This window comes from Chenopodium quinoa, unplaced genomic scaffold (genome assembly GCF_001683475.1).
Source record: "Chenopodium quinoa cultivar QQ74 unplaced genomic scaffold, ASM168347v1, whole genome shotgun sequence".
Taxonomy (NCBI): Eukaryota; Viridiplantae; Streptophyta; class Magnoliopsida; order Caryophyllales; family Amaranthaceae; genus Chenopodium; species Chenopodium quinoa.
In genome coordinates, this window is record NW_018743732.1 from 1 (window position 1) to 23,326 (window position 23,326).

The window sequence follows — 23,326 nt, forward strand, 5'->3', positions numbered from 1 at the left end:
GAAAATATAATCCAAGAAATTATACAATTTCACCAAGTTCAGCTTGCTAGTTCCCAAAAATGTAACCCTATTTCTCATCTTTACTCTGCATCAAAATGCAAGGCAGTACAATCACAAGAAACAGATGCTAAACTACTCGAATTCCCCCATGAATCCGTGACAACAAACCGACCAAGCAAAAGGCACAATGAAGAGCTCAAGATTGCTCTAATCCCCCAATTTTACATAAATTCAAGGGTCACAAACTCACAATACATGACACATAAAATCTAAAAACAATTAAATGCTTGAATCGACAAAATTCGCATGCTATTCAACAAATTCGAATCCAAACAACAATTTATATTTCATAACAAAAACATTCGAGCAATTAACTAGAAATAAACCCTAGATTGTGAAATTGATAGTCGATAATTTAAGAAATACTACCTGAGAAGCCGCTTCAATGGAGAAGAAAGCTCAAACTCGCTTCAATGGAGGATCGAGAAAGCTCAAAACTCGCTTCATTGGGATGAATATTCAGCGACGAAAATGATTAACTCACATAATTGATTGTTGAAACGCAAAACTCACTTTTCAGGTTTAATTTTGAAGCTAAAGACGAAATTGATGAAGATTGAAGCAAATTATTGATGAGATTGAAGCAAATTCCTCTGAAATTTGATGATTTTTTGGGAGAAGGATAGAGAACCAGTGATATCGTGAGATTGAAGAAAGATAAAAATAGAGCAGAGAGAATGGACGGTCAAGATTACAAATAACGCGAATGTAATCTAATCCGTCAGATGAAAATTCAATGGTCTAGATCATCTGTTTTCAGTTTTCAGCTTTAGGTTTGTTTTCACATGATCCAATCTCTATGTGTATATATATGTATGTATATATATATATATATATATGTATCTATATATATATGTATGTATACATATATATATATATATATATATATAGATATATATATATATATATATATATATATATATATATTATATATATATATATATATATATATATATATTATATATGTGTGTGTGTATTTTTTTTTTTTTGTTGCATATCATACTAGTCTTTTATAGTTCTCATTGATTATGTATGATTAATATGAATAAAATGATTAGTTTCATTAGTTTCCAAAATTAGGGCCCTTATTCCTTCAATTAGGTGCCTTTTTTTTCTAAAATTCTATGAGGTGGTTGTTGTTAGTCCATAAATTCTTCTTTATTTCCTTACAACTAATTAATTTGGTAGAATGGAAATGAATAAATAGAAAAACTAATTAAGAAATAACTCAAATAAGATACGGAGTATGTAATGAACTTTCCGACAACTAATTTGAATAATTGTATTAATAAAAGAAAGTATTTACTATAAAAAATACATTTTCTATATTTCTACAATACATTGCCTTTTACTTTCAGATTAAATCGAGGAAATTTGGACATAAAAAAAAAAAAAAAAAAAAGGAAAGGTAATGCAAGTAACGTAAGTTTTTATTCCATGGTCTTTTATTTTGTCTATGATGAGTTACCCTTCCATATGTCGTTTTTATTTCAATATTTTTTTTTCTCTACAATCCCGTGTAATCTTAAGAAAAGGTCACAAGTGCGTAACCTTTTGCATGGGACTTGAATAGCATTAGTGAAAGGAAAAAAAGAGGAGATCAGAGAATGAACCTTTTTGTTACACTTAAGAAAGGATACGCATGATGAGTTGCATTACTATATAACTATATTTACGTTTGTATGTACTTAATGAAATGCATTTCCACATAAAAGAAAAAAGACACAAACTTTTTGGTAACGACCCATTTCTTACATCTAATGGGAAGACTGGATTACTGGAAGAGGTGTCACCAAATTTTATTGTATTATTTTTATTATTAATTATTTGTTTTAATAAAAATTGTAATATTATGCTCATATCGAACCTTTTTGTAGGTAAAATTATGCTTCCTACCAATTATTCCTTATGTAATCAATGATTGGTCTAAAAAAAAAAATGTTTGCGATTCTGGTGATTGGTGAACAGCTAGATGTTCTATGGATTAGATTTATAGATTAATATTAAATTATATTTATTGTAATTAAGTTTTTTTATGAACTAATAATAATATACTTTCAACTTCTAAATGCGACTTAAAGACTTGTTTTTCATGCGGATTACATGAAAAGTTGAAAGATTAGCTAGGCAATCAGAAGATTCTATGAATGTTGTAATTGTATTCAAACTAATCCTTGATCTTTATTTAATTATGTTGCTTGTTCTTCTGTCCGAAGGCGATTGGTTTCGTTCAATTGTGTTATTATTTATCAATATAATCTTAATTTTATATTGACTTATGGATGTGATTAAGCTAGAGTATAATCCTTGCTTGTTGCTTAAGCATGAAAAAAAGTTATTTTTATTATTAAATTAGTTTTAAAAATGGACTGAAAATGGTCTCTTTAAGAAAGCCATTATTTTAAGTCAACAACAATGCATAAATGACTAATTTATGTTTTAAACTTTGAAAAAATAAACAGAAAGAAAAAGAGCAAAAAAATTATTGTAAAAAGGCATGAAATGATTATTGATAAATGTAGAAAAAAAAGGGGTGATAAGCCAGTCCAAGAAACGTATGTAAGCATGTACTTAATTCTTAATTGAGCAATTGTCATGTGGATAATCTATGATATCCTTGTTAAGAATGTATCATAATCTAATCAAGAAATACAAATCAATCAGAACATACAGTTTAATTAATACGTTAATCCTTTTCTTGTTAAGATTGAGTTACAACTGAGACCCTCAGACCCTGTTTGCTTCTATGGCACAGCGCGTTGCATTAACTTGGGCTGCTGCTCTAAGCTATCGAATCCAGTTGTTAAAATAAAAATCAGTTTTTTTAGTTCTTCTGTTGCCTTTAACATCATATTAAAACTGTAAACTATAGTAATATACTAATATACGCCATTTTAAGGATTTTAAAGTAACTTCCGTTGCTCCAAAATTCTGATTTGATGGGAAAATTTGATGAACTTCTCTCACTTCTATATAAGCAATATTCAATGAAAATTAAGCAAATATAGAAAAATTTCTTTATTCATAAATCTGGAATATTCATATTCATTTGCCAATTTAATTCAAACTTTGAAGTACGATTATTATTCCTGGTCAGGGTGGTCAGTAGGGGAAGTCCAATCTCCAAGTTTACTAAAAGGTGAGCCTTTTTGGTTGGTTTGCAATATTTGCTTTCTGTTGCATTCAACCATTTCTATCCTCTGCATAAAAAGATAGCCATGATGGCCGAAAGAACAATTTATCGAGTCTTTATTGAATTTGAATGGTTTTGCCTGTCCTTTTTGGCTTTTCATGTTGAGGCGACGGTCCCTCTTTGACCTTCTATAGTTCTACCAGTGTAGGAGAAGGTTCCCTTCCGCCTCCACCTTTGTCCGATGAAGCAACTTGGAGATAGGGAGGGGTAGAATTCAGCCGGGATCAAGGGTATCGTTGTAATTTTATTCCTGCACTTGTTTCTTTCCTGCATCTGTCAATTATGCATAATTTGTTTGCTTAAAATTTTTCTTCTTCCTATTCTCTTCAGTTGTTCTTTAAGGTCACGAAAGTCTAGAGATCAGATGAAAGACTACAGGATTCAATCACACACTCAAACCAACTCTTTGCAGAAAATTTGAATACGGTGCACCTAATCGTGTACTTTCTGCATTATAAAGTCTAGATAAACTTAATTGCATACTTATCAAACATTATAAAGATGAATTAATATAGGTGATTAGATACATTTAACTTAGGAAAAACACGAAATACCACGTGCTCTAGCGTAATATCACTAACAGTAAGGCAAGAATAAAGGTGCGGTAATTTAGTTCCGCCTTAGTCTTAACAGAGTAAACAGACATGAAGCATAATATTTGAACAAGTAAACATATTTCAGATACATCAGATAGACAGACAGACAACAGTTTATATTAGCAGCATCATACATTGTCTGAGACACAATATGCACAAACATTATATCAGACATCTAAGTCAGTAGCTTCACACGCCTGTAGTAAGACATCTAGAAGATAACATATACGCTCCCCACTCCCAGGCCCATCAGAGTTCAGGAACACCTTAACCATCTAGGCTCCAAGTCCCGACTAAATCCCAAAAGATAGTAAGGTACACTGTTCTAGTAGCTGTTGGGACTCAGGTTTACTAGTTAGAACTGTACAGAAAATAAAGGCAGTACCCTGTCAGTCCACTTTCAATATTCATTCATTTCATGTCAACATATTAGAACACTAACCTATCCCAAGTCCACACCGGTGATTTGTCTCTTTAAAGCTCTGGGCAGGGTGCCTGATAAACATAGTGAAGTAAGACGGGCATCAGTGAAAGCATGTAATGCTAATGTCATCATGGACTTCTTTCAAAAAAAAAAAGTCATCATGGACTGCAGTAAGCTACACTGCAACTCTTATATTATACTAAATTTCTCCCAGTCTTCCTCTTCTTACACCACCCGTAACTAAAGGGAAAAAAAGATTCTTGAACCCTTTACTCCATGTCTCCATAGCTTAAAAAAAAAAAAAAAAGAACTTTGAACTTCTTCATCATTAACTCGGATATACAGTAGATTCATGATCATATACTGAATTAAAGCATGCACATTATACATGACAGAACAAAAAAATGCAAAATCAGATAAAGTGGATAGAGCAAAAGGAACAATATACAAAACACAGTATCAAGGCTAATCCAATTTTAAAAACCAGATTATAGAAAAGTAAGTTGGAATATGTAACCTGCCAGTCTGCCATTCCAAGTGAAACTCTTCTTATTCAGACTTTCCAGCAGAGTTAGACGATTTAAAAACAACTAGATGCATACCATTAGCTTTCCTATGGTTGGCAGCTCAAGGGAGCTACTTTTAAGGTCAAACACAGAGAACAATAAACGACCATGCTCATCAACCATCAAGAGTAAATCATTTCATCTAAATCAAACACATTGTGCAATATAAAACAAAGAGAGTGGATACAACGTCCAGTAGAAAGGGAAAAAGGATATATCTTGAATCAAATAAAACATGGAAGCTGATAAATTGAACGACAGGTACAAAAAAATAGGCAGACATGCCTTGCCTGCTCAATGCCTCAATCTTATCCAACAAAAGGAAAACTCATTCTTGTCATTCACAGAAGTACGTAACACGTGATCAATCAACAATTTTGACAAAACCAAAATTTCGGGTGTACAAAGAGACATTGTTGCCCCTACTCATATTCAAAATACACATCTACATGCATATACTGCCGCATCAGCCGAACAATGGAGGAAGTAAAATTTTGCCAACATTTGGCATTCTTCAGGTGTTTTGGCATCGGAAACAGTCCCATGAATGATCAACTTTTCGAGGTTGGGACATCTCTGCAAAAGCTCTTCAACCCAATGGGAGAAGATATCACTGATAACAGTCCAACCAACTTCTAGTACAGCTACATTGTGCAGATGATAAGAACCCTCCAATCCATAGTGAATCACACCGTCCCTCAAGTCATTACTTAATGAAAGATGGCTTAGATATGGGAAGCAAATAGCTATAGTTTCCAAATCAACTACATCATCCTCATCATCAAACACCACATCCCAAAGCCGAAGTACTCTCAAATTTGACGACATAGAGATCATATGATAAAATTTTGGCCAAATGATTGTGAAGTTGCTGACATCAATAACTTCAAGATTTTCAGCTATTTCACCAATATCAAGATGTATAACACTAACATCATCAATTTGAAAAACGCTTTAAAGTCCCCTTCCCAATAAGCTCGAACTGCTCCAGAGCACAATCTTTCAGATGCATATCCTCGAGAGAGTCAGCCTCCAAAATGAACTTGTCCAAACTAATGGCTTCAACATATATAGTCTTCAGCGTTGGACTGCTCAATTCAACACTCACTTGGGCATCTGACATGGCAATCTCGGGATTAATTAGGGATAAGGTCTCAAGTTTTGGGCAAGCGGTAGTAAGAAGGTTCAAATCCAATGCTGAAATGCTGACATAACTCAGGGAAAGCGAAGTGAGGCAAGAAAAACCTTTGATAATTAGGTTCAACTCCTATGATTGTATTGTGTGCCAAAGACAGCATCTCCAGTTTGTGTCTCCCACAAATATCCAGAATGTTAAGGTTCGGGCTAGTCCTAACATTGTAATACAATCTTCTCAGACTTTCCCTAGTATACATAAGCCACGCAATAACTGTTGAAGCCGAAAACTCATCAACATCATCCATCAAGATTGTAAGCCCTTGCAAGCCAGTAGTTTGGAAAATTGTCTGTGTAATCAAAATCTCTAGCCGGCTAGTCAACAAATCGCGAAAAACAGGCCAATCATTGGAATTGAATGAAAGAGAATGTAGGTGCTTTCGAAAAGCCTCTCTCCATTTCCGGCACGTTGCAGATGCAATCACAACTTCCCTAGCAGCCCCGAGGCGGGACAGTATGTTTCCAATCACTTCAACAGGTAAATTCTCCATCTTCTACTCTAATCATAAACCAAATTCAATTCACCCCAAAACCAACAACAGAATTTTGGGTTTTGCTTCTTCAAATGCAATTGAAGATTAATTAGTTATATCATACATATCCCAATGTATTGTATCCTGATCACATCATCCTCTAATTCTTCAGCCAAATTTTCAACAAAACAACAAATCATTGTATTAAAAAAATGGGTATTTCGCATTGCTTCAATACCCAATCTGAATCAACAACACAAACACTTCATTTCTAATAATAGCAAGACAGACATCTTCATCAAGTAACTGCAAGATTTTCCAATCAAATGAAAGATCCAAACTTTGAGAATTACAAATGTCAAAACATACACAAATCAACAGGCGATTAATCACAAAACCAACATAATCTTACAATATCAAAAAGAAGCAAACTTTCCGATTAAATAATAAAAACCCAGTTGTGAAAATTGGTTAAAGAATCCAAAAACGGGAAAATTGAAACATACCCAGTTGAATATAGTGCACAAAAATAGAACCCAGATGAACAAATCCTCCGAAAATTCGTTGGATTTGATCAGATAGAATGGCTAAAATGCGGTAGGTTGAAGGGGCATCATTGTGTTATGAGCGAGTCAAGCACAAGGCTTGATCGCAGGCGTAAGTTGGGGAGAGAGACTCACCATCCTTTTGAAAAATACGGCGGACCATTATTCTTAGTCCTTTTTGTTTTTTCTTTTTTCTTTTTTCTTGTTCTTTTTAAAAAAGAAAGAGAAAAAATGTTCAGCAGACCAACCACACTGGACTGAATAGTGTATCATAATGAGTTGACATTTAATTTTAGATTTTGAGAAGGAACTCTTGCGGCAATGGCCCAGAGTTCGTCTCCCATTCTTGAGGTATGAGGTTCGAATTTTATCCGACACAAATTCTATCTTCCTACCTTTATGGGCATTGTAATTTGAGAGTACGAAATGCTAAAGTCAGTATTAGTACGATATGGATGAGAATGTAATTTGAGAGTGTTCAGGTTAAGAATATTGTACCTTAAAAGTAAGATATGTTGGGGTATTTTATAGAAATCTCATAGCATGTACCATGTGTCGATCTATGTGAGTGTGTTGTCAAGTGGGCAATGGGTGTCCACGTGACTAGAAGCAGGTTTCCACGTGGGTGGCGAAAGAGGCTGATATGGATAATGAACTGGTATTGGACACGATCCAAATGCGAAGAACTAACCCGATTACGTAATCCATATCAGTGTACATGAATTAAGTGGGATCTAAGCATGGAAAGGCTAAACTACGAAAATCTTCCTCAAGGGTCATAAATAAAGCCTATACAATTAGTCTGTTCAATCAGATTTGTTAAGTAATCAGTTGCACAACTGTCCTCTCGGTAGACGTGAATCACCTCAAATTCCAAATCCTTTTATTGCGTAATGAAAGATAGTGATTAAGGAGATGAGTGCTCTCACTGTAGCTACTAGCTCCAACAAGAAGTGCTTGCACACAAGTTCGATCATCAGTTCGCTTATTTTAAGATTGCGTGCCAAATCTAGGCCCTGACCAACACCATCACCTATGCATGAAAAGACCACTACAACAATGTGGATTCGTGCATGAAGATGAAGATTCTTACATACATTCATGCATGTGGATGCAGATTTACCAAGGATAATCTTTTTTTTTTTTTTTTTTTTTTTTTTTTTTTTTTTTTTTTTTGAGGAATACCAAGGATAATCTAATGCTCATTATTTCATCAAAATATATTTGGGTACGCCTATACTATATATTAGAATTTTCGATACTAAATTATCAATGCTCAACACAAAAGAATATTAACATAATTTCAAGTGATAACAAAACCATATACTACGTATTTTTGTACTAGTATAACTATCTAACATACAAAGTATGTAATTAAGACCAAATTTTTGTTTGTTTTAGATGTATATTAAAACTAAAACTTCCGAGTTAAGTATAAAACAAAGGACTCAATTCTTGCAAAATGTGTAGGAAGGGGACTCTATCTATTTTACAGAGGGAAAAGGGACTGAGCTAGAATAGGTTTGGGTTTTCGGTGGGTTTTAATTAAATAAGGAAAAGAATTGAGTCCCCTTGGTTAAACAATTGAGTCCCTTTGGTCAATTATTTTTATTTTTTTATTTTGGAGTTCCTTCCTCTTTTGGAACAAAAATAAGGCATAGAATTACAATACGTTGAATGTTTAACTTCTTCATCATCTTCATCACATTCTCGACCTTCCAACTCCACATTTCTCTTTAAAATCATGACCATCTCATAAGCTAACTCTGACTTAGGTGGACTGTCAACCCATCTACCACCTAATATAATCACACCCATCTACTTATTTTATAGTTTGGGCATATTAGAAATCTCATAAAAGGATGCTTGACTGTCTTAGAAACTCTCTTTATTGACCTTCTGTTGCAATATACACAGGACATATCGATAATCATTTTTTTTATTTTTTATTTTTTATTTTTTAATTTTAAGGCTCTAAAGCCTTTACTAAAATTGCGATGTGTGTTTCTGCTACAAATGCAAGACAAATAAGCTACAAACCAGAGAGATGAAGAACATGCTTTGGCTTATTATTATTACTGAAAGAAATATTTTTTTTTTTGGATAACAAACATTAAAAAAAATTCAAGAACAAAGCTTTTGTATTGCTATTGCACTTTCTTAATTTCAAACGACTATATTTTTGAAAACAATCAGCAGAAATGATTAATGAAGGGATTGAATTTGTCTAGTTTAATCCAGGTAATATTGAGGGGACTCAATTCTTTACAAGGGACTTGATTCTTCTTGGGTTAAAAGATCAGTTAAGTCACCTAAAAAATACCCCTACCACCGGAAATTTAACCCCAATTCCCTTTTCCTCTAAATAAATAGAGTCCCCTTTCTCCATATTTTGCAAGAATTGAGTCTCTAATTTTATACTTAATTCTAAAACTTCCTACGTATAAACCCAAATAAAAAAATAAAAAAAATCTTGTACTTCAAATTCCCACAAAAATGTTCATACTATAACCAAAAAGGCAAAAACAAAAATTGGCACATTTGAGCTAAAAATCAGGTTCTCCGTAAAATATACTCCTACGTCATTTCTACGGTGACCCCCAAACGATTTCTCTCAATCTCAGACACTGTCACTGTCAGAAAGATCAAAGTAGCTAGTTAAGTTAATCATGTCAAAGTTCCCAAATTTGTTGCTAATTTTAATGATTAAATTCTGGGTTTTTCCTCCTGTTTATTCCTTCAATCACCACTACAATGTGGGCGATCAAATCCCTATTTTTGCCAACAAAGTTGGCCCTTTGAATAATCCCAGGTACCCACCATTTTCTAATTTTTATTTTGACTTATAATTTGTTCCCAAATTTCATTTTATTGCCTTTATTGGAGAATTGGTTTGATTTTTTAGCTTTAAAATTTTGGCCTTGCTTTGTTTCCTGAGAATATAGTATTGTTAAGTTTTAGTGATTTTTCAATAGTAATCATTTCTTTAATTAATTAATTAATGGGGTTAATAAATCAGAAAATTTGAGGATATGGCTAATTTTTTTTTCTTTAGTGTTTTCGCGATTGCTACATTCCCGGATTCAAAAATTTGATCTTGTGGGTGTATTATGATTTAGGACAAGTATTCTGTAATTTTTTGAATGTAGAAGATTTTTGAGACAATGTGGCAATGTGGACTTGTTATTGCTATTGGCAATGTGGCATCTGACTTTGGTAAAATTTCGAGTTCGATTTCATTGTTTCTTATATAGTTCTGTTGGGAATATTATTTAGATCTGTAGTTCTGTTGCAGAAAAGTGTTGCAGGATTAGCATTGTTAGTACTTTGGTGAGGGAATTTTGATATGAATCTTTGTCTTTTTGCAGTGAGGCGTACGAATATTTCGATTTGCCATTCTGCCGCCCAGGTTGGCTAATAGTCTTATACAAGTAACAATTAGTGCATTTTCTGTCAAGATTGGGTAGAAGATTGAACTAACATTCATTTGTTATACATATGTTTGCAATTATAATCATGCAGACTGTGAGCTCAAACTTAGTAAAGTAAGTTGAATTTCAGCTGTCAGTTTACTGATGCATAGCCTTGCAATTTTGTGCTATCGTAACTATATTAGGACTTTCTTAAGATAGCGGAAGATATCGAAACCCATCTAGGCTATCTATTTAAGTGTGGAAGGATAAACAGTTTTAGAAGCGGAAATATAGTTGTGAAGTATAATCAAAGCAATATGGCATATGATGATTAGTAGCTGGGTTTGATGACTGCAGACTAATGCCGTGTACTCTTGTGAGACTGGGTAAAGGGCTGCGTAGCACATATTATGATGCTAATTAGCTGCCTATGCAATGGATGTAATTCAAGAGACTGAGACTTTTCTTCGCTAGTTTACACAATCCTTTCTTAGTTCTTAACTTCTTACCTTTGCATTTCAAAAACTTGAGCTATTTCCCGGATATCTGCAAGACGGCTTGCTTCATTATCCTCTCCTGGGTGATGTATCAAATGTGGCTCTGCAGTCTTTCAGTTTATGCACCTAAAATGACAGATTCTCATGTCTTATCTAGTATAAGTGCATCTCTTGATATGTTTGAAATGACCTCTTGTCTGCAAAATATATTCAGTCAGAGTATGTGGTCCTGTTAGTCTTTTAAGATTTTCTACTAAATCAGTGCAAATTTCAAAACAAATCATTGAAAAGAGCTCTGTTGCCGTAGCTGAATTGTGTGTTTTGTTCTTCAACTCTTTGATTGCAGATCCTTTAATCAGAAGAAAGGAATCACTTGGCGAGGTTTTAAGTGGTGATCGTCTGACAAACACACGCTATGATATAAGGTTCCAGGAAATGAAAATAGCAGAGGAATGGTGCACCACTAAACTTGGAAGGGAGGAACTTGTTAAATTTCGTGATGCAATTCAGAGGGATTATTACTTTCAAATGTTCTTTGATGACCTCCCATTTTGGGGATTCATTGGGATAGTTGAAGGAGAGAGCTTGAACCCCTATATGAAAGGGTCAAGATCCTATCTATTCACACATGTTCAGTTAGATGTCTTATACAATGACAATAATGTTATAGAAGTGCACGCTTTCAGTGACCCCAGTCATGTTGTTGACATCACAGAAGATGCTGCAATTAATGTAAAGTTTACTTACTCAGCAAATTGGAATGCAACATCAACGCGATTTGCAAACAGAATGAGAAGATATTCAAAGGCATCTTTGCTCTCACCAGTTCAGCAACTTCACTGGTTTTCATTCATTAATTCAGCTGTCATCATTTTGCTATCAATGGATTACTGGCTGTGCTATATTGGTGGAATATCAAGAATGATTTAAGAAAGTAATTTAGCAGCCAGTCATTACTTGCACTGTTACTTAAATTTTTTTGTTTTCAGGCAGGGCTCTAGCTTCTCCTTGGTTGACAATTAATCATTTTGTATTCTAGGTATTCAAATGGAGATGAAGACGATAGAGAGATTGGATGGGCGTGCATTGAGGGTGATGTTTTCAGATGCCCGACATTGTTGCCTCTCTTTTGTGCTGTGCTTGGCTGTGGCACTCAACTTTTTCTTGTGTAAGGCAACTAATTGGATCATTGTGCTCTGATACTTGTTACTTGCATCAAATATGTGCAACATTTATGTGTAGACTTATCAAGTTTAATCTGCATTCTGTTTGGTAGTATTGTTCTATTGGACCTGTTTGCTTCCAGCATATTGAATATGAACGTCTGCTATAACTTGTCTGCTGCAGCACTCCTGGTGTACCTTACTAGCCTATATATGAAACTTTTCAGGTTTTGCTGTTTGTTTGTATTAACCTCCCTCGGTCTTCTAGTGCCATATACCCATGGGACTTTATGGACAGCTGTTGTTGTCATTTACACTGTAACGTCTGCAGTTGCAGGATATACTGCTGCTTCATTTCATTGCCAATTTTCCGAAACTGGATGGGTAAAAATCTCTATCTCAAATGCATCTGAATTACAGTTGTGTTCCCCTCTTTCCTTTTCTTTCCGTGTGCGGCATGCATGGCAGCATGGGTGATTCAATTATGACTGGCTATGTTCCCTCCATCCCTAAATAATAGTCCACCTTTCTATTTCAAACCATCTCAAAATAACAGGCCATTTATTCCCATACTATCCTCAATGATAATATTAATCAGAAAACACAACATTGATACGGTGTATATTCAAAAGTTCATAAAGTAATGCTACTTATAATAACATCTCTAAAAAATGATCAAATACGTGGGCTATTGTTTAGGGATGGGAGTATTATAATATTTTCAATGGTTCAATGAACATAAATTAATTTTGCAGGAAAGAAGTGTCCTCCTGACAGGGATTCTCTTTATGGGTCCATTGGCACTTGTACTTTCTATCCTTAATACAGTAGCAGTATCATATGGGTCTACAGCTGCTCTACCTTTTGGCACCATTGTTGTGATATTTCTCATACATACATTTGTTACTGCCCCACTTCTTGCATTAGGAGGGATTGTTGGATGTCGTTACAGATGTACAAAAGTTGTGCCTTCTAGCAAGAAGTATGTGAGAGAGATTCCTCCATTAAATTGGTATAGAAAAATCCACATTCAGATGCTTCTGGGTGGTCTCTTACCTTTCAGTGCAGTTCTCGTGGAGCTGCATCTGCTATATGCAAGCATGTGGAGCTACAAACTATTTACACTGCCGAGCATTATGCTCATCAGCTTCTCAATCCTTGTCTTACTGACTGCTATATTAAGTGTTGGTTTGACATACATTCAACTTTCTGTGGAAGATCCTGAATGGTGGTGGAGGTATGCTGTTTATATTCCATTGTTGCTTACTTGATTCATGCAACATGTGGGCTCTATATGGCTGAGAGGAAAATCAATTTCTTCCACCTTTCTTTCCCTTTGCCCTTTTCTCTTCTAACAATGAACCAAATGATGGACAATTAAGTGCAAAACCTAAATTCCATTGAAATATCGCTTTCCATCAAGTTACAATTTTTCTCAAGTTGTTTTCCTTTGAACCAAATACAAATATAGAGAAAACATTTTTTCTTACATGTAGCCTTATTTTCTTCCAGGATGCCTTAACTTTGTATTTTCCTCCTGTTATAGTCGCTGCTGACTTTCTCATCAAAGCTTAAATTTTTCTTCTATTTCTGCAGGTCGGTATTACGTGGTGGATCAACAGCTATGTTTATGTTTGTCTATTGTATATACTTCTATGCCAGGTCACATATGGATGCTTTCATGCAGTTGTGCTTCTTCCTGGGCTACAACGCTTGCATTTGTTATGCTTGTTTCTTAATGCTTGGTGCAATTGGTTTCTGTGCTTCTTCAATATTCATCCAGCACATGTATCATGGCGTTAAGGGCGAATGAATTTCATACCTTTTGATTTTTATCCCACTTTTACTGACAATCCTCGACAAATACACGATGTGTACCCCCGAAAATAGGGATCCCTGTCGTTTACCTCCATTGATGAAATGAAGGCCTTACAAGAATACAAGATGCAAAACCATGCTGATGAAAGTTCCAGGTTTGTTTCAAATTGAGATTAATTAGAAATATGTGTGTAAATGCATAGCATGACAGCATGAGATTAAGGCTGTTTTTTTGTGTCTATTGATTCTAAGTAGTTTTTAGCTGTTATCAGTTCATAAAATATGAAAACGATACTCTCCAACTTTGATGGCTTATAGTTTAGATATTATTATGGAAATCAGCTAGACTTTCTTTTTTTCCTTAGAATCTGTCAGCGTGTCAGCAGCTTTTGCATCACATGTAAGTAGATATTCAAATTCCTGAAATTAATCACTGCCTAAATTTAGAGAGAATATCTGCAAATTATTTTCTGTAAACAATTTCTGAAAATGGTAGTCTAATTTGTTCTCACTTGAACTCTATAGTGGGTGTTTGCAATGTAATACTCATAGGAAGATTAGTCGGGACATAAATAACCGATATTGAAGTTACTGTGAAACTAGTGGAGGGGCTTAGTATTTATTTCAAACCTCTTACACGTAATTCCTCTGTCTCATTGTGTTTGTCCAATATGATTTTTTAGAGTTAAACTTACGACTTTATGTTTTTATAGTTGCAATAGTTAATGTGCTTAGCACAATAATATCACTCTTCTAACATACTTTATGTAGTATTTTATACATTCAATATGAACTTAGGGGAGAAGGTGTTGAAACTTTGCCACTTTCAAGTACTTAGGTTTGCATTGCAAGGGAACATTCTTCAGAATCAGATACTCTATAAATTCCTTAGAATCAGCTCTTACATTGTTACCTCATTTTTGTTCTTTCAAGTAGGGAGTTGTGATAAATATGCAATTGCTTCTGACATGTGCATGTTTTAAAGTGCTCCCTATGAAAACTTCCGGACCTTAAGATGATCAAAACAATGTCTCCTGGCCTGGTTTGAGTGCTATCTATAGTTATACAATAGACGGAATTTGCAAAATAGTTATTGATGTTTATTTTCATTATATGAAAGTACATATAACACTGACCAATTCCCTTACACAAATTAATTTAGAAGATCAAGAATAAATATTTTTTTTTTTCATTCCTTGTACTCAAAGAAGTAACTTCTCAGTTTCAGAGAAAAAACTCTAGTATATTCTTCCTAGTACAGTATTTTGATAGCCGAATTTGAGGTATAGATGGAAGAGCTATAATAGATATTTTGTAAACGGCAGAGATATGTAGCATGAGAAATTAGCTAGTCTCAACGAGAGGGCTCATTAATTGGAGGGTCAAATACTGGAGCTGGAATATAGTCTAGTGACTTATATGGTGGAGGTGCACCGTTTGTGGGAGATTGGATTGGTGAAGGTGGAAGTGGAGATGAAGATGAAGATGGAGGTGAAGGTGGAGGGTATACAGGATAATCATCCTCAGCTGGAGCTGGAGCTGGAGCTGGAGCTTGGGCAGGAGTATCATTAGTTGGATTCTTGTAAATTGGAATATAGATAGGCTTCGGAATATATATGGGCTTCTTGTATATTGGCTTCTTCTTATGTACGGGCAATGGGGTGGGAAATGGTTTTTTGTAGATTGTTAATGGGTGGTTGTACTTAGGCTTCTTGTGCCCTGGTGATGGTGAAGTCACAGGTACCTTTGGTTTGGGTTCCGATTTAATTGGTATGTTGAAATTTGTTGGACTGTCCACAGGGTTGCCGTTGTCCTGTTGTTTTGGTTGGTTATCTGGAATGCTGTTCTCTGGTTTCGGGATATAACCATTGTCGAGTTCGCTGGCAGAAGATACAACAGCCATTTTGAACACAAGTATCAAAGACATGAAGCAAAAAAGATGGCGAGCCATCAATCTTGATCTTTCTGAGGCTGTAAGACTAGTTTAGGATGAGAAAAATGTAATTTGGATGGAGCTAAGTAGATGACATGTTGTATTCTTTTATATGCAACTCCCCTTGGACCGATTTCTACATTAACAGCACATGTTACATGATAGCTAGGAGATAAAGACGGTAGCAGCAGCAAGGTTGTGGTATTATTCACACTCCTACAATGAAGCAGACATTAGGAAATCATCAGAGGTTCTCTGACATTTTGTTGCTGTGACAAAGGGCATTTTAGCTGCATTTTAGCACAAAGTACATTAAAAAATGGTGGCTGCTGATTTGTAAAAGCAGCCCTGGAATAGTAGACAAAGCTACTGTCTTGAGTATTGTTATGATTGTTATTGTTTACACAAATTTCGAGTCTAAATAAATAAAGACGGGAAATAAAGTAACAAATAAATTTATATTAATATTTGAATTGGGTACAATTTCTGTATTACAATTTATAATATAATAAACTAAATCCTCTGATTCTGTTCCGCGGCTTTATGATTACACGTGTGCGACACCTGTAGGTCGTCGTTTGATGAAGTCGACTTAGATTTGAATGCAGGGTGACGTTTGATGTTGTCAACCTGAGTTCGAATGCAGGGTGACGTTTGATGATGTCAACCTGTATTCAAATGTGTTTGAGTAGAGAGAATTCCGGTTGAGTTTTATAAGCTCTTGAGAATAATGATTTTTGGATCCTCTCCACTAATGGAAGAATGTTGTATTTATAGGAGATGAGAACCCGGTTGGACTTGGTAGGTTTGGGCCTGGCCCATTTTATAACTAAGAAGTCTTTTCCTGTTCCATTTAATTTGTTTTATAATCCGAATTCTATTTGATTAATTCGGATTATATATTTGGGTGGGCCAAAAATAATTAAAATGGATTACTAACATAATTTAACCCAAATTAATCTATTTAATTTAATGTAAAACACTCATAAACTTTCCGTGTCTACAATTATATTATCCTCGCTCATTTTTTTCATGTCGTCTTTTCATCCCCATTTAGGAGTATTTTAGAAAGCCGGTCATCATCTATATACTTCGATTTTAGAGAATTTGACATTTTATTTCTTACACTTACATTATGGATGACTAAAGAAGGGGGAAGAGGAGTTTTGCGCAATTTCTATTATACTCCTGAAGTATCATGAACACGGTACTCTGGCATCATAACGACGCTACTTGTTCTCTCAGTTTCCCATTCTCTTAGCTTCTCTTATGCTATACTATGCTTTCTTTCAATTGGAATTACTATTCGAAATTCAATCAATCTTTTTTCTTCCAATTGCAATTCTGTCACACCAATCATCCATTCTTTCTTATACTTCCTCCTTTTTTTTTTTTTACTTACAACACTTTGACTTTTACACTATTTACAATTTCACATATCTCACTTTTTTTTTTTTTTTGACGAAAACCGAACCAAACAAATTTATTACTCAAAAGCAGAAGCTAAGTCAGCCATTACAAAGGGTGAGATTTCACTAGGAACCTCTTCCATCCAAACTCTAAGATCACCATAAGAAGAACTAAGTTTGGCTAAAGCATGGGCTGCCCCATTACCACTTCGTTTGACGAAGGAGAAGGAGCACGATTGGCAGCCACGAGCTAACTGCATTATATCATTAATAACCATCCCAAGGATCGTAGCAGGGGCACAACCCTTCGTCAGGTGACTGAACACCTTCATACAATCAGTTTCCAGGCACACCTTCCTAAACTCCGACTCCAATGCTATGCGTAGGGAGTGTCTCAATGCAAGGGCTTCAGCTACATCCACCTCATACTTACTTCTTAGGCATAGACATGTAGCCACCACAACCTCCCCCAGTGCATCACGCATTACACCTCCCAATCCCACAGCTGAGTTATCAAAGATCGCAGCATCAGAATTTATCTTGATCATTCCCTGAGTAGGAGGTTTCCACTTCGACTCCAACAACTGATGCCTACCTTCAGACGAACTTAAAGCCTGCTGAGCTTGTTCATAATCTCCCACCACACTCACTGCTTTTTGGATAACATCCATCAGATCTTTCTTCCTATTCTCATAGGACCATACATTTCTCCGTAGCCATATTCCCCATAGAATTGCGAAGAGAATGTTCCACCAGTGAGGATCTTTGTGAAGAACACGGATGGAGCCACACCACTCCCCAAAACCCACCCCCTCGTATTTCTCCACCTCTAAACGTAGGGGTGAAAGATACCATATTCTTTTTGCTTCAGGGCAGAGAGCAAGCATGTGTAATATGGTTTCATTTTCACTACCACACATTGGGCAAATAGGATCTATATTCATACCTCTTTGAAACAGGCACTGCCTGGCAGCCACAGCTCCTTTCATAGCTCTCCAAGCAAAATTCTTTACTTTAGGAGGATTGTCAGAGTTCCACACAACAGTCCACTCAAATTTGCAATTAACCCTTGATGAAGTAGCCGTATTATTTTTTTCTTCACATTGACTAGCTTTAATGATTTATAAATTAGGAAAAATATAGTCATGTGGGATCTTGTTTTACTCGTCTCGATTTATACTTTCATAATATCAATTTTTTGTATAATTTTTACACATTGGTAATTATAGATATTAATGATTGAAATAGTGTATTGGCAATTGTGAAATGAGAAGTGTTGCAAGTATTAAGAAACGAAGGAAGTATCTTTTTTTTTCTTCTACTTTATCAAAAATTGTACTAGTATATGATTTTGTGCAATTAGCTTGGTACTCCGTATTAATTTTGACTATGCTTGTCTTAGTTGTACTGAATTTGTTACTCCCTCCGTTTTTATTGCCTCCACTTTTTATTTTTGGCCGTTTTTAAATACTTGCTTCATTTCTTTATTTGGAAGCTTTTACACTATTTAATTCATTTCTCTCAACTAGTGGTCCCAATATAAATCATATTTTATTAATTTCACATATATTCTCTCTCCTCCAATTGTCTCAACTATTTTTGCTTTTTACAATTTTATATTATTTTACCTATCCCACTACCATCATATTTTATTACATTCTTCAATTTCTCTTAAAAATTCGCGCATAAAGAATAGAGCAAGTATTTAAAAACAGAGGGAGTATTGATTAAGATGCCAAAAGATGAGGAGATAGACTACAAAGAAGAAAAGAGAAAATAAGGAAAGTGCTTTTATTTAATATTTTTTTGACGAGGAGAGTGCTTGAGGTCCAAAGTACGGCCTAATCTGAACAAGATAAAGACAGGTTTTTAAAGGATACTTGTATAGTTGTATATAATACGGAGTAATATGTATATACTCCATATAAATGATTTTTTACGCATATCTCTAATGCAAAGTCTGCAATCTAAACCCTTTTGTCTCATTTTAGTTGCTCAATTTGATCATTATCTATAAGAGTTTTTTGTGCAAGTAGAGCAATTACTCTTAATCTGATCATTAATAGTTCATTATAATTAGCAAACACTGGTTCAACAATCAACTTTATAACTCTAAGGGCTTGTTAGTTCACTTTATTTTTGTTTATCTGATCTGATCTAATTGTCTAATTTGAACAAAGACCTTAACAATAATCTATAAAGAAAAAATATATCAAGTGTGGTCTTGTTAGCTTCGTAATAATGTGTATTTTTTAAATATGTAATTTCATAAATTTTTTTAGTATGGAATTAAAGAAATTTAGCGATAAAAAGCTGTACATAAAACTATGATCTAATCTGAACTTTTTTTTTTCTTTTTCTGAAATAAGTAAAAATAAATTGAACTAAAAAAGACCTATGTTTCTTGTTTTACGTATAATAATCAAGATGTAAAAATATACTACCTCTGTTTCTTTATAGTTGCAACAAAGGGTATTATTTATGAGATATAATAAATAATTTTGTACTAACTAAAAAGAAACATACAGAGTAGGTACTAATTGATTTTAAGGAAATAAAATGATAACAATGGTGATGTAAAAATTGATTTTATGCTCGGATGGCAAAACCTACAAAACAAAAATATAAATATAAGAAATTAAACGGTTATAGAATTTTGAATCCATTATTTCGAATTGAAAGTACTACAACAAATAAGAACAATTTCACTCAACATAACCCTCATTTGGGGTACTTTTAAACACATATAACAAGTCGAAGAAAAAAACAAATACATAGAAAATCAATCATTATTTAGTCATATATTTCCTCAATAGCCATATGGAGGAGGGCTTGGGGTGTATGCGGGAGACTTGTAAACCGGTGACTTGTAGACGGGAGAAGGGGAGTAAACCGGTGATGGTGTGTATTTTGGTGATTTATGTACAGGAGATGGAGTATAAACTGGTGACTTGTACACTGGTGATGGAGTGTAAACTGGGGACTTGTAGATTGGGGATGGTGTGTAAACTGGTGACTTGTACATTGGTGATGGGGTGTAAATTGGGGACTTGTAGATTGGAGATGGAGTGTATGATGGAGATTTATACACTGGTGAAGGTGTGTATACAGGAGACTTGTACACAGGAGATGGAGTGTATACTGGTGACTTGTAGACGGGGGATGGACTGTAGACTGGAGCCTTGTAACTCGGTGATGGGGTGTACGATGGAGATTTGTACACCGGTGTTGGCTTGTATATTGGAGACTTGTAAACTGGAGATGGGGTGTATACTGGTGATTTGTACACAGGGGATGGAGTGTAGATGGGTGACTTGTAAACTGGAGACGGGGTGTAAATTGGTGATTTGTACACAGGAGATGGAGTGTAATCTGGTGACTTGTATATAGGAGATGGAGTGTAGACCGGTGACTTATGAACCGGAGATGGGGTGTAGATTGGTGACTTGTATACATGGGATGGAGTGTATACTGGTGATTTGTATATTGGAGATGGAGTGTATGTTGGTGACTTGTATGATGGGGTTGGGCTATAAACTGGGGCCTTGTAGACCGGAGATGGTGTGTACTTTGGGGATTTGTACACTGGTGTTGGCATGTATACTGGAGATTCATAAACTGGTGACGGAGTGTAGATAGGGGATTTATATACAGGCGATGGTGTGTACACTGGCGACTTGTGAATGGGTGATGGTGTGTACACTGGGGATTTGTATACTGGTGACGGTGTGTACACCGGCGATTTGTACACTGGGGATGGTGTATACACTGGTGTCTTGTACACCGGTGATGAATAAGAATCACTAGCAGATGAAACTGCCACTAAGGCCACGAGAAGAAAAGACGTAAAAGAGAGACGATTGAGAGCCATTGTGATATGAGACCAATGGCACTCACTAGATTGTGTTATGAGAATTATTGCTAAGTAAAAGAAGTTTGAGCTGTGGAATTCCTTGTTTGTAGATGGGATTTATATAAGGTTTGTCTTTGAATTATTTCTTGATATAAAATCAATGAAATGAAAAAGATTCGTTAGGTTTATCCTTGTCATCTCAATCTTGTTTGAATGTATGTAACCAATTATATTAATTGACTTATTCTTTTTTTATATGTGAATGTGGACGTTCAAATTACCAGTGACTACATGCAAATGATGTTGTTATTATTAGTGCTCAGTAGCTGCCAATCAAGAAGCAGCCTGGTAAATTGATAAATTGTAAGCAGAATCACGTATAAAAATTATTACTAATATCATATAATATTTTGCATAAAAACTTCATAAAACACCGACAAAAATTTGCAATTGGGAGCTATTATATAACGTAAAATAGTTAGGTAGCTTTTGATTGGTCAAATTGTCCATTAGTAAATAATATCATTGCACCAAACTAGTTGAAAACTAAGTATATTTATGTGTATACTGAGAAAAAAAAAATCACAAATATAACGAAATGTTAGATATATGGTTAGATTGATTGAATTGTGATGCGAAGATATGTTGATAAATTTAAATTATAAACTTTAATTTGCATTAATAATAATAATAATTGGACTACGTATCTTACAAGAAGTGGTCGAGTATTTCATCTCAATTGTACGACAATACGACATGCATGTAGGAGATTAGCAGGAGCGCAGGAAAATTATTGCTTATTTGCTGCTAATGCAAATTATGCTCATACAATAGGTATTATAATGGTGTGTACAAACTCGACAATCGACATTGCTTGTTTCGGCCTTCAAAGGGATAATCAATAATGGACAAGAGTCATATCATAAGAGTTAATAAGGAAATTAAATTGCCTTAGAATTTCAATAATAATGCTCCATCATAAAGGTGGATAGACGACAAGTTCAACGAGCACATGATATTGCAAAGTAACGTACTGTATTATTTATTTGTTTATTCTAATTTCAGTCCTTGTAACTTTAATTTATGCCATGTAAAAAAAAAACACTTTAATCTATGTGATAAAAAAAAATTATTATCTATTCCACAGTAAAATCTTTGCTAGTTTTTGTGTTATTCTCTTTTTATTGACTTAACTGTCTTCATAGACTTCATTGTTGATTTTGATCTGTTATTCAATTATGGGTAATAAATTACAGCATAATTTAACACAATCAAATTCCCATCAACTTTTTATTTATTTGTAAAAATAAAATAAATAAATAAATAAAATAAATAAATATATAAAAAAAATTAAAAAAAAAAAAAAAAAAAAAAACAATACAGCAATGGAGCAAGTAAAAAATATGTTGTAAGAAACTTGTCCCTTCATATTTTAGTATGATAGTTGGGAAGAGAGAGAATATGGAAATATTAAAGTATGATTGTTGGGGACCACTAAGAGAGAAACAAATTAGTAAAATATTGTGAAAAATTTCAAAATAAAAATAAAAATGGAGCAAGTAATAAAATACGGTCATAAATAGAAAGTGGAGCAAGTAATAAAATATGGAGGGAATACCTGATAAAAAGTAAAATGTTGTAAAATAATACTACCTACATCCGAATTTCCAATGTTGACCTAATTTTTCGTCGTTGACTCACCTCAAACTAACCACCTCCGAAACCAACATCTTGTAGCTCGAAACTACCCCCACCAACTAGAAATAAATATCCCCCAACCACCTCGAAAATAGCCTTATTACCTTGAAAACCAACCCTCGTGGTGGTTTTAGGGGTGCTTTGAGGTTGGGTCAACACCGAAAAATTAGGTCAACGGTGGATATCTGACAATATGTCATATTTTAATTTATATTAGGTAGTTTCTTACGATATTTTTTTTTAGGTAGTTTCTTATAATATATTTTTTTTATTAGGTAGTTTTTCACAAAAAAAAATTATTTATTTTAATAGGTAGTTTATGTCAAAAAATTAAAATAAATATATTCACATAAAATCTTCTAAGCTTAGTCTCTGTATGTACTAGTATGAATCTTGGGAACATTATTAGCATTTTATAACTTATACAAATTAAATTTGTAAATAATTAGATCCGTTATTTGCTTTAAAATTGTTTATACAAGGATAAGTTG

The 23,326-nt window shown here is 34.4% G+C and overlaps 3 protein-coding genes, 1 long non-coding RNA gene and 2 pseudogenes across 4 annotated transcripts; 1 reads left to right on the plus strand and 5 right to left on the minus strand.

The window, feature by feature from the left end:
• Window positions 1–3,946: 3,946 nt before the first annotated feature.
• Window positions 3,947–7,225, minus strand: LOC110684618. The gene is made up of 3 exons (XR_002503788.1): window positions 7,013–7,225; window positions 4,292–4,344; window positions 3,947–4,210 (listed from the first exon to the last, which is right to left on the minus strand). It is a non-coding gene; the product is annotated as an uncharacterized LOC110684618 (long non-coding RNA).
• On the minus strand, window positions 5,229–7,015 carry LOC110684617 (annotated as a pseudogene).
• A 2,043-nt stretch (window positions 7,226–9,268) lies between the features above and the next one.
• LOC110684619 lies at window positions 9,269–14,836 on the plus strand (annotated as a pseudogene).
• Window positions 14,837–15,296: 460 nt separating this feature from the next.
• LOC110684686 (repetitive proline-rich cell wall protein 1-like) lies at window positions 15,297–15,845 on the minus strand. Its single transcript, XM_021861127.1, has one exon. It carries the CDS (start codon window positions 15,843–15,845, stop codon window positions 15,297–15,299), a length of 549 nt encoding a protein of 182 aa, XP_021716819.1.
• Window positions 15,846–17,361: 1,516 nt separating this feature from the next.
• On the minus strand, window positions 17,362–18,273 carry LOC110684687. Its single transcript, XM_021861128.1, has one exon. The coding sequence runs from the start codon at window positions 18,271–18,273 to the stop codon at window positions 17,362–17,364; it is 912 nt and encodes a 303-aa protein (XP_021716820.1).
• A 1,656-nt stretch (window positions 18,274–19,929) lies between these two features.
• On the minus strand, window positions 19,930–21,244 carry LOC110684621 (repetitive proline-rich cell wall protein 1-like). The gene has a single exon (XM_021861054.1). The coding sequence runs from the start codon at window positions 21,153–21,155 to the stop codon at window positions 20,094–20,096; it is 1,062 nt and encodes a 353-aa protein (XP_021716746.1). The 5' UTR covers window positions 21,156–21,244; the 3' UTR covers window positions 19,930–20,093.
• Window positions 21,245–23,326: the final 2,082 nt, after the last annotated feature.

What these genes read in the sequence shown, in the direction of transcription:
- LOC110684621 (XM_021861054.1), bottom strand. Translation starts at nt 21,155, where the DNA reads ATGGCTCTCAATCGTCTCTCTTTTACGTCTTTTCTTCTCGTGGCCTTA.
- LOC110684686 (XM_021861127.1), bottom strand. Translation starts at nt 15,845, where the DNA reads ATGGCTGTTGTATCTTCTGCCAGCGAACTCGACAATGGTTATATCCCG.
- LOC110684687 (XM_021861128.1), bottom strand. Translation starts at nt 18,273, where the DNA reads ATGAAAGGAGCTGTGGCTGCCAGGCAGTGCCTGTTTCAAAGAGGTATG.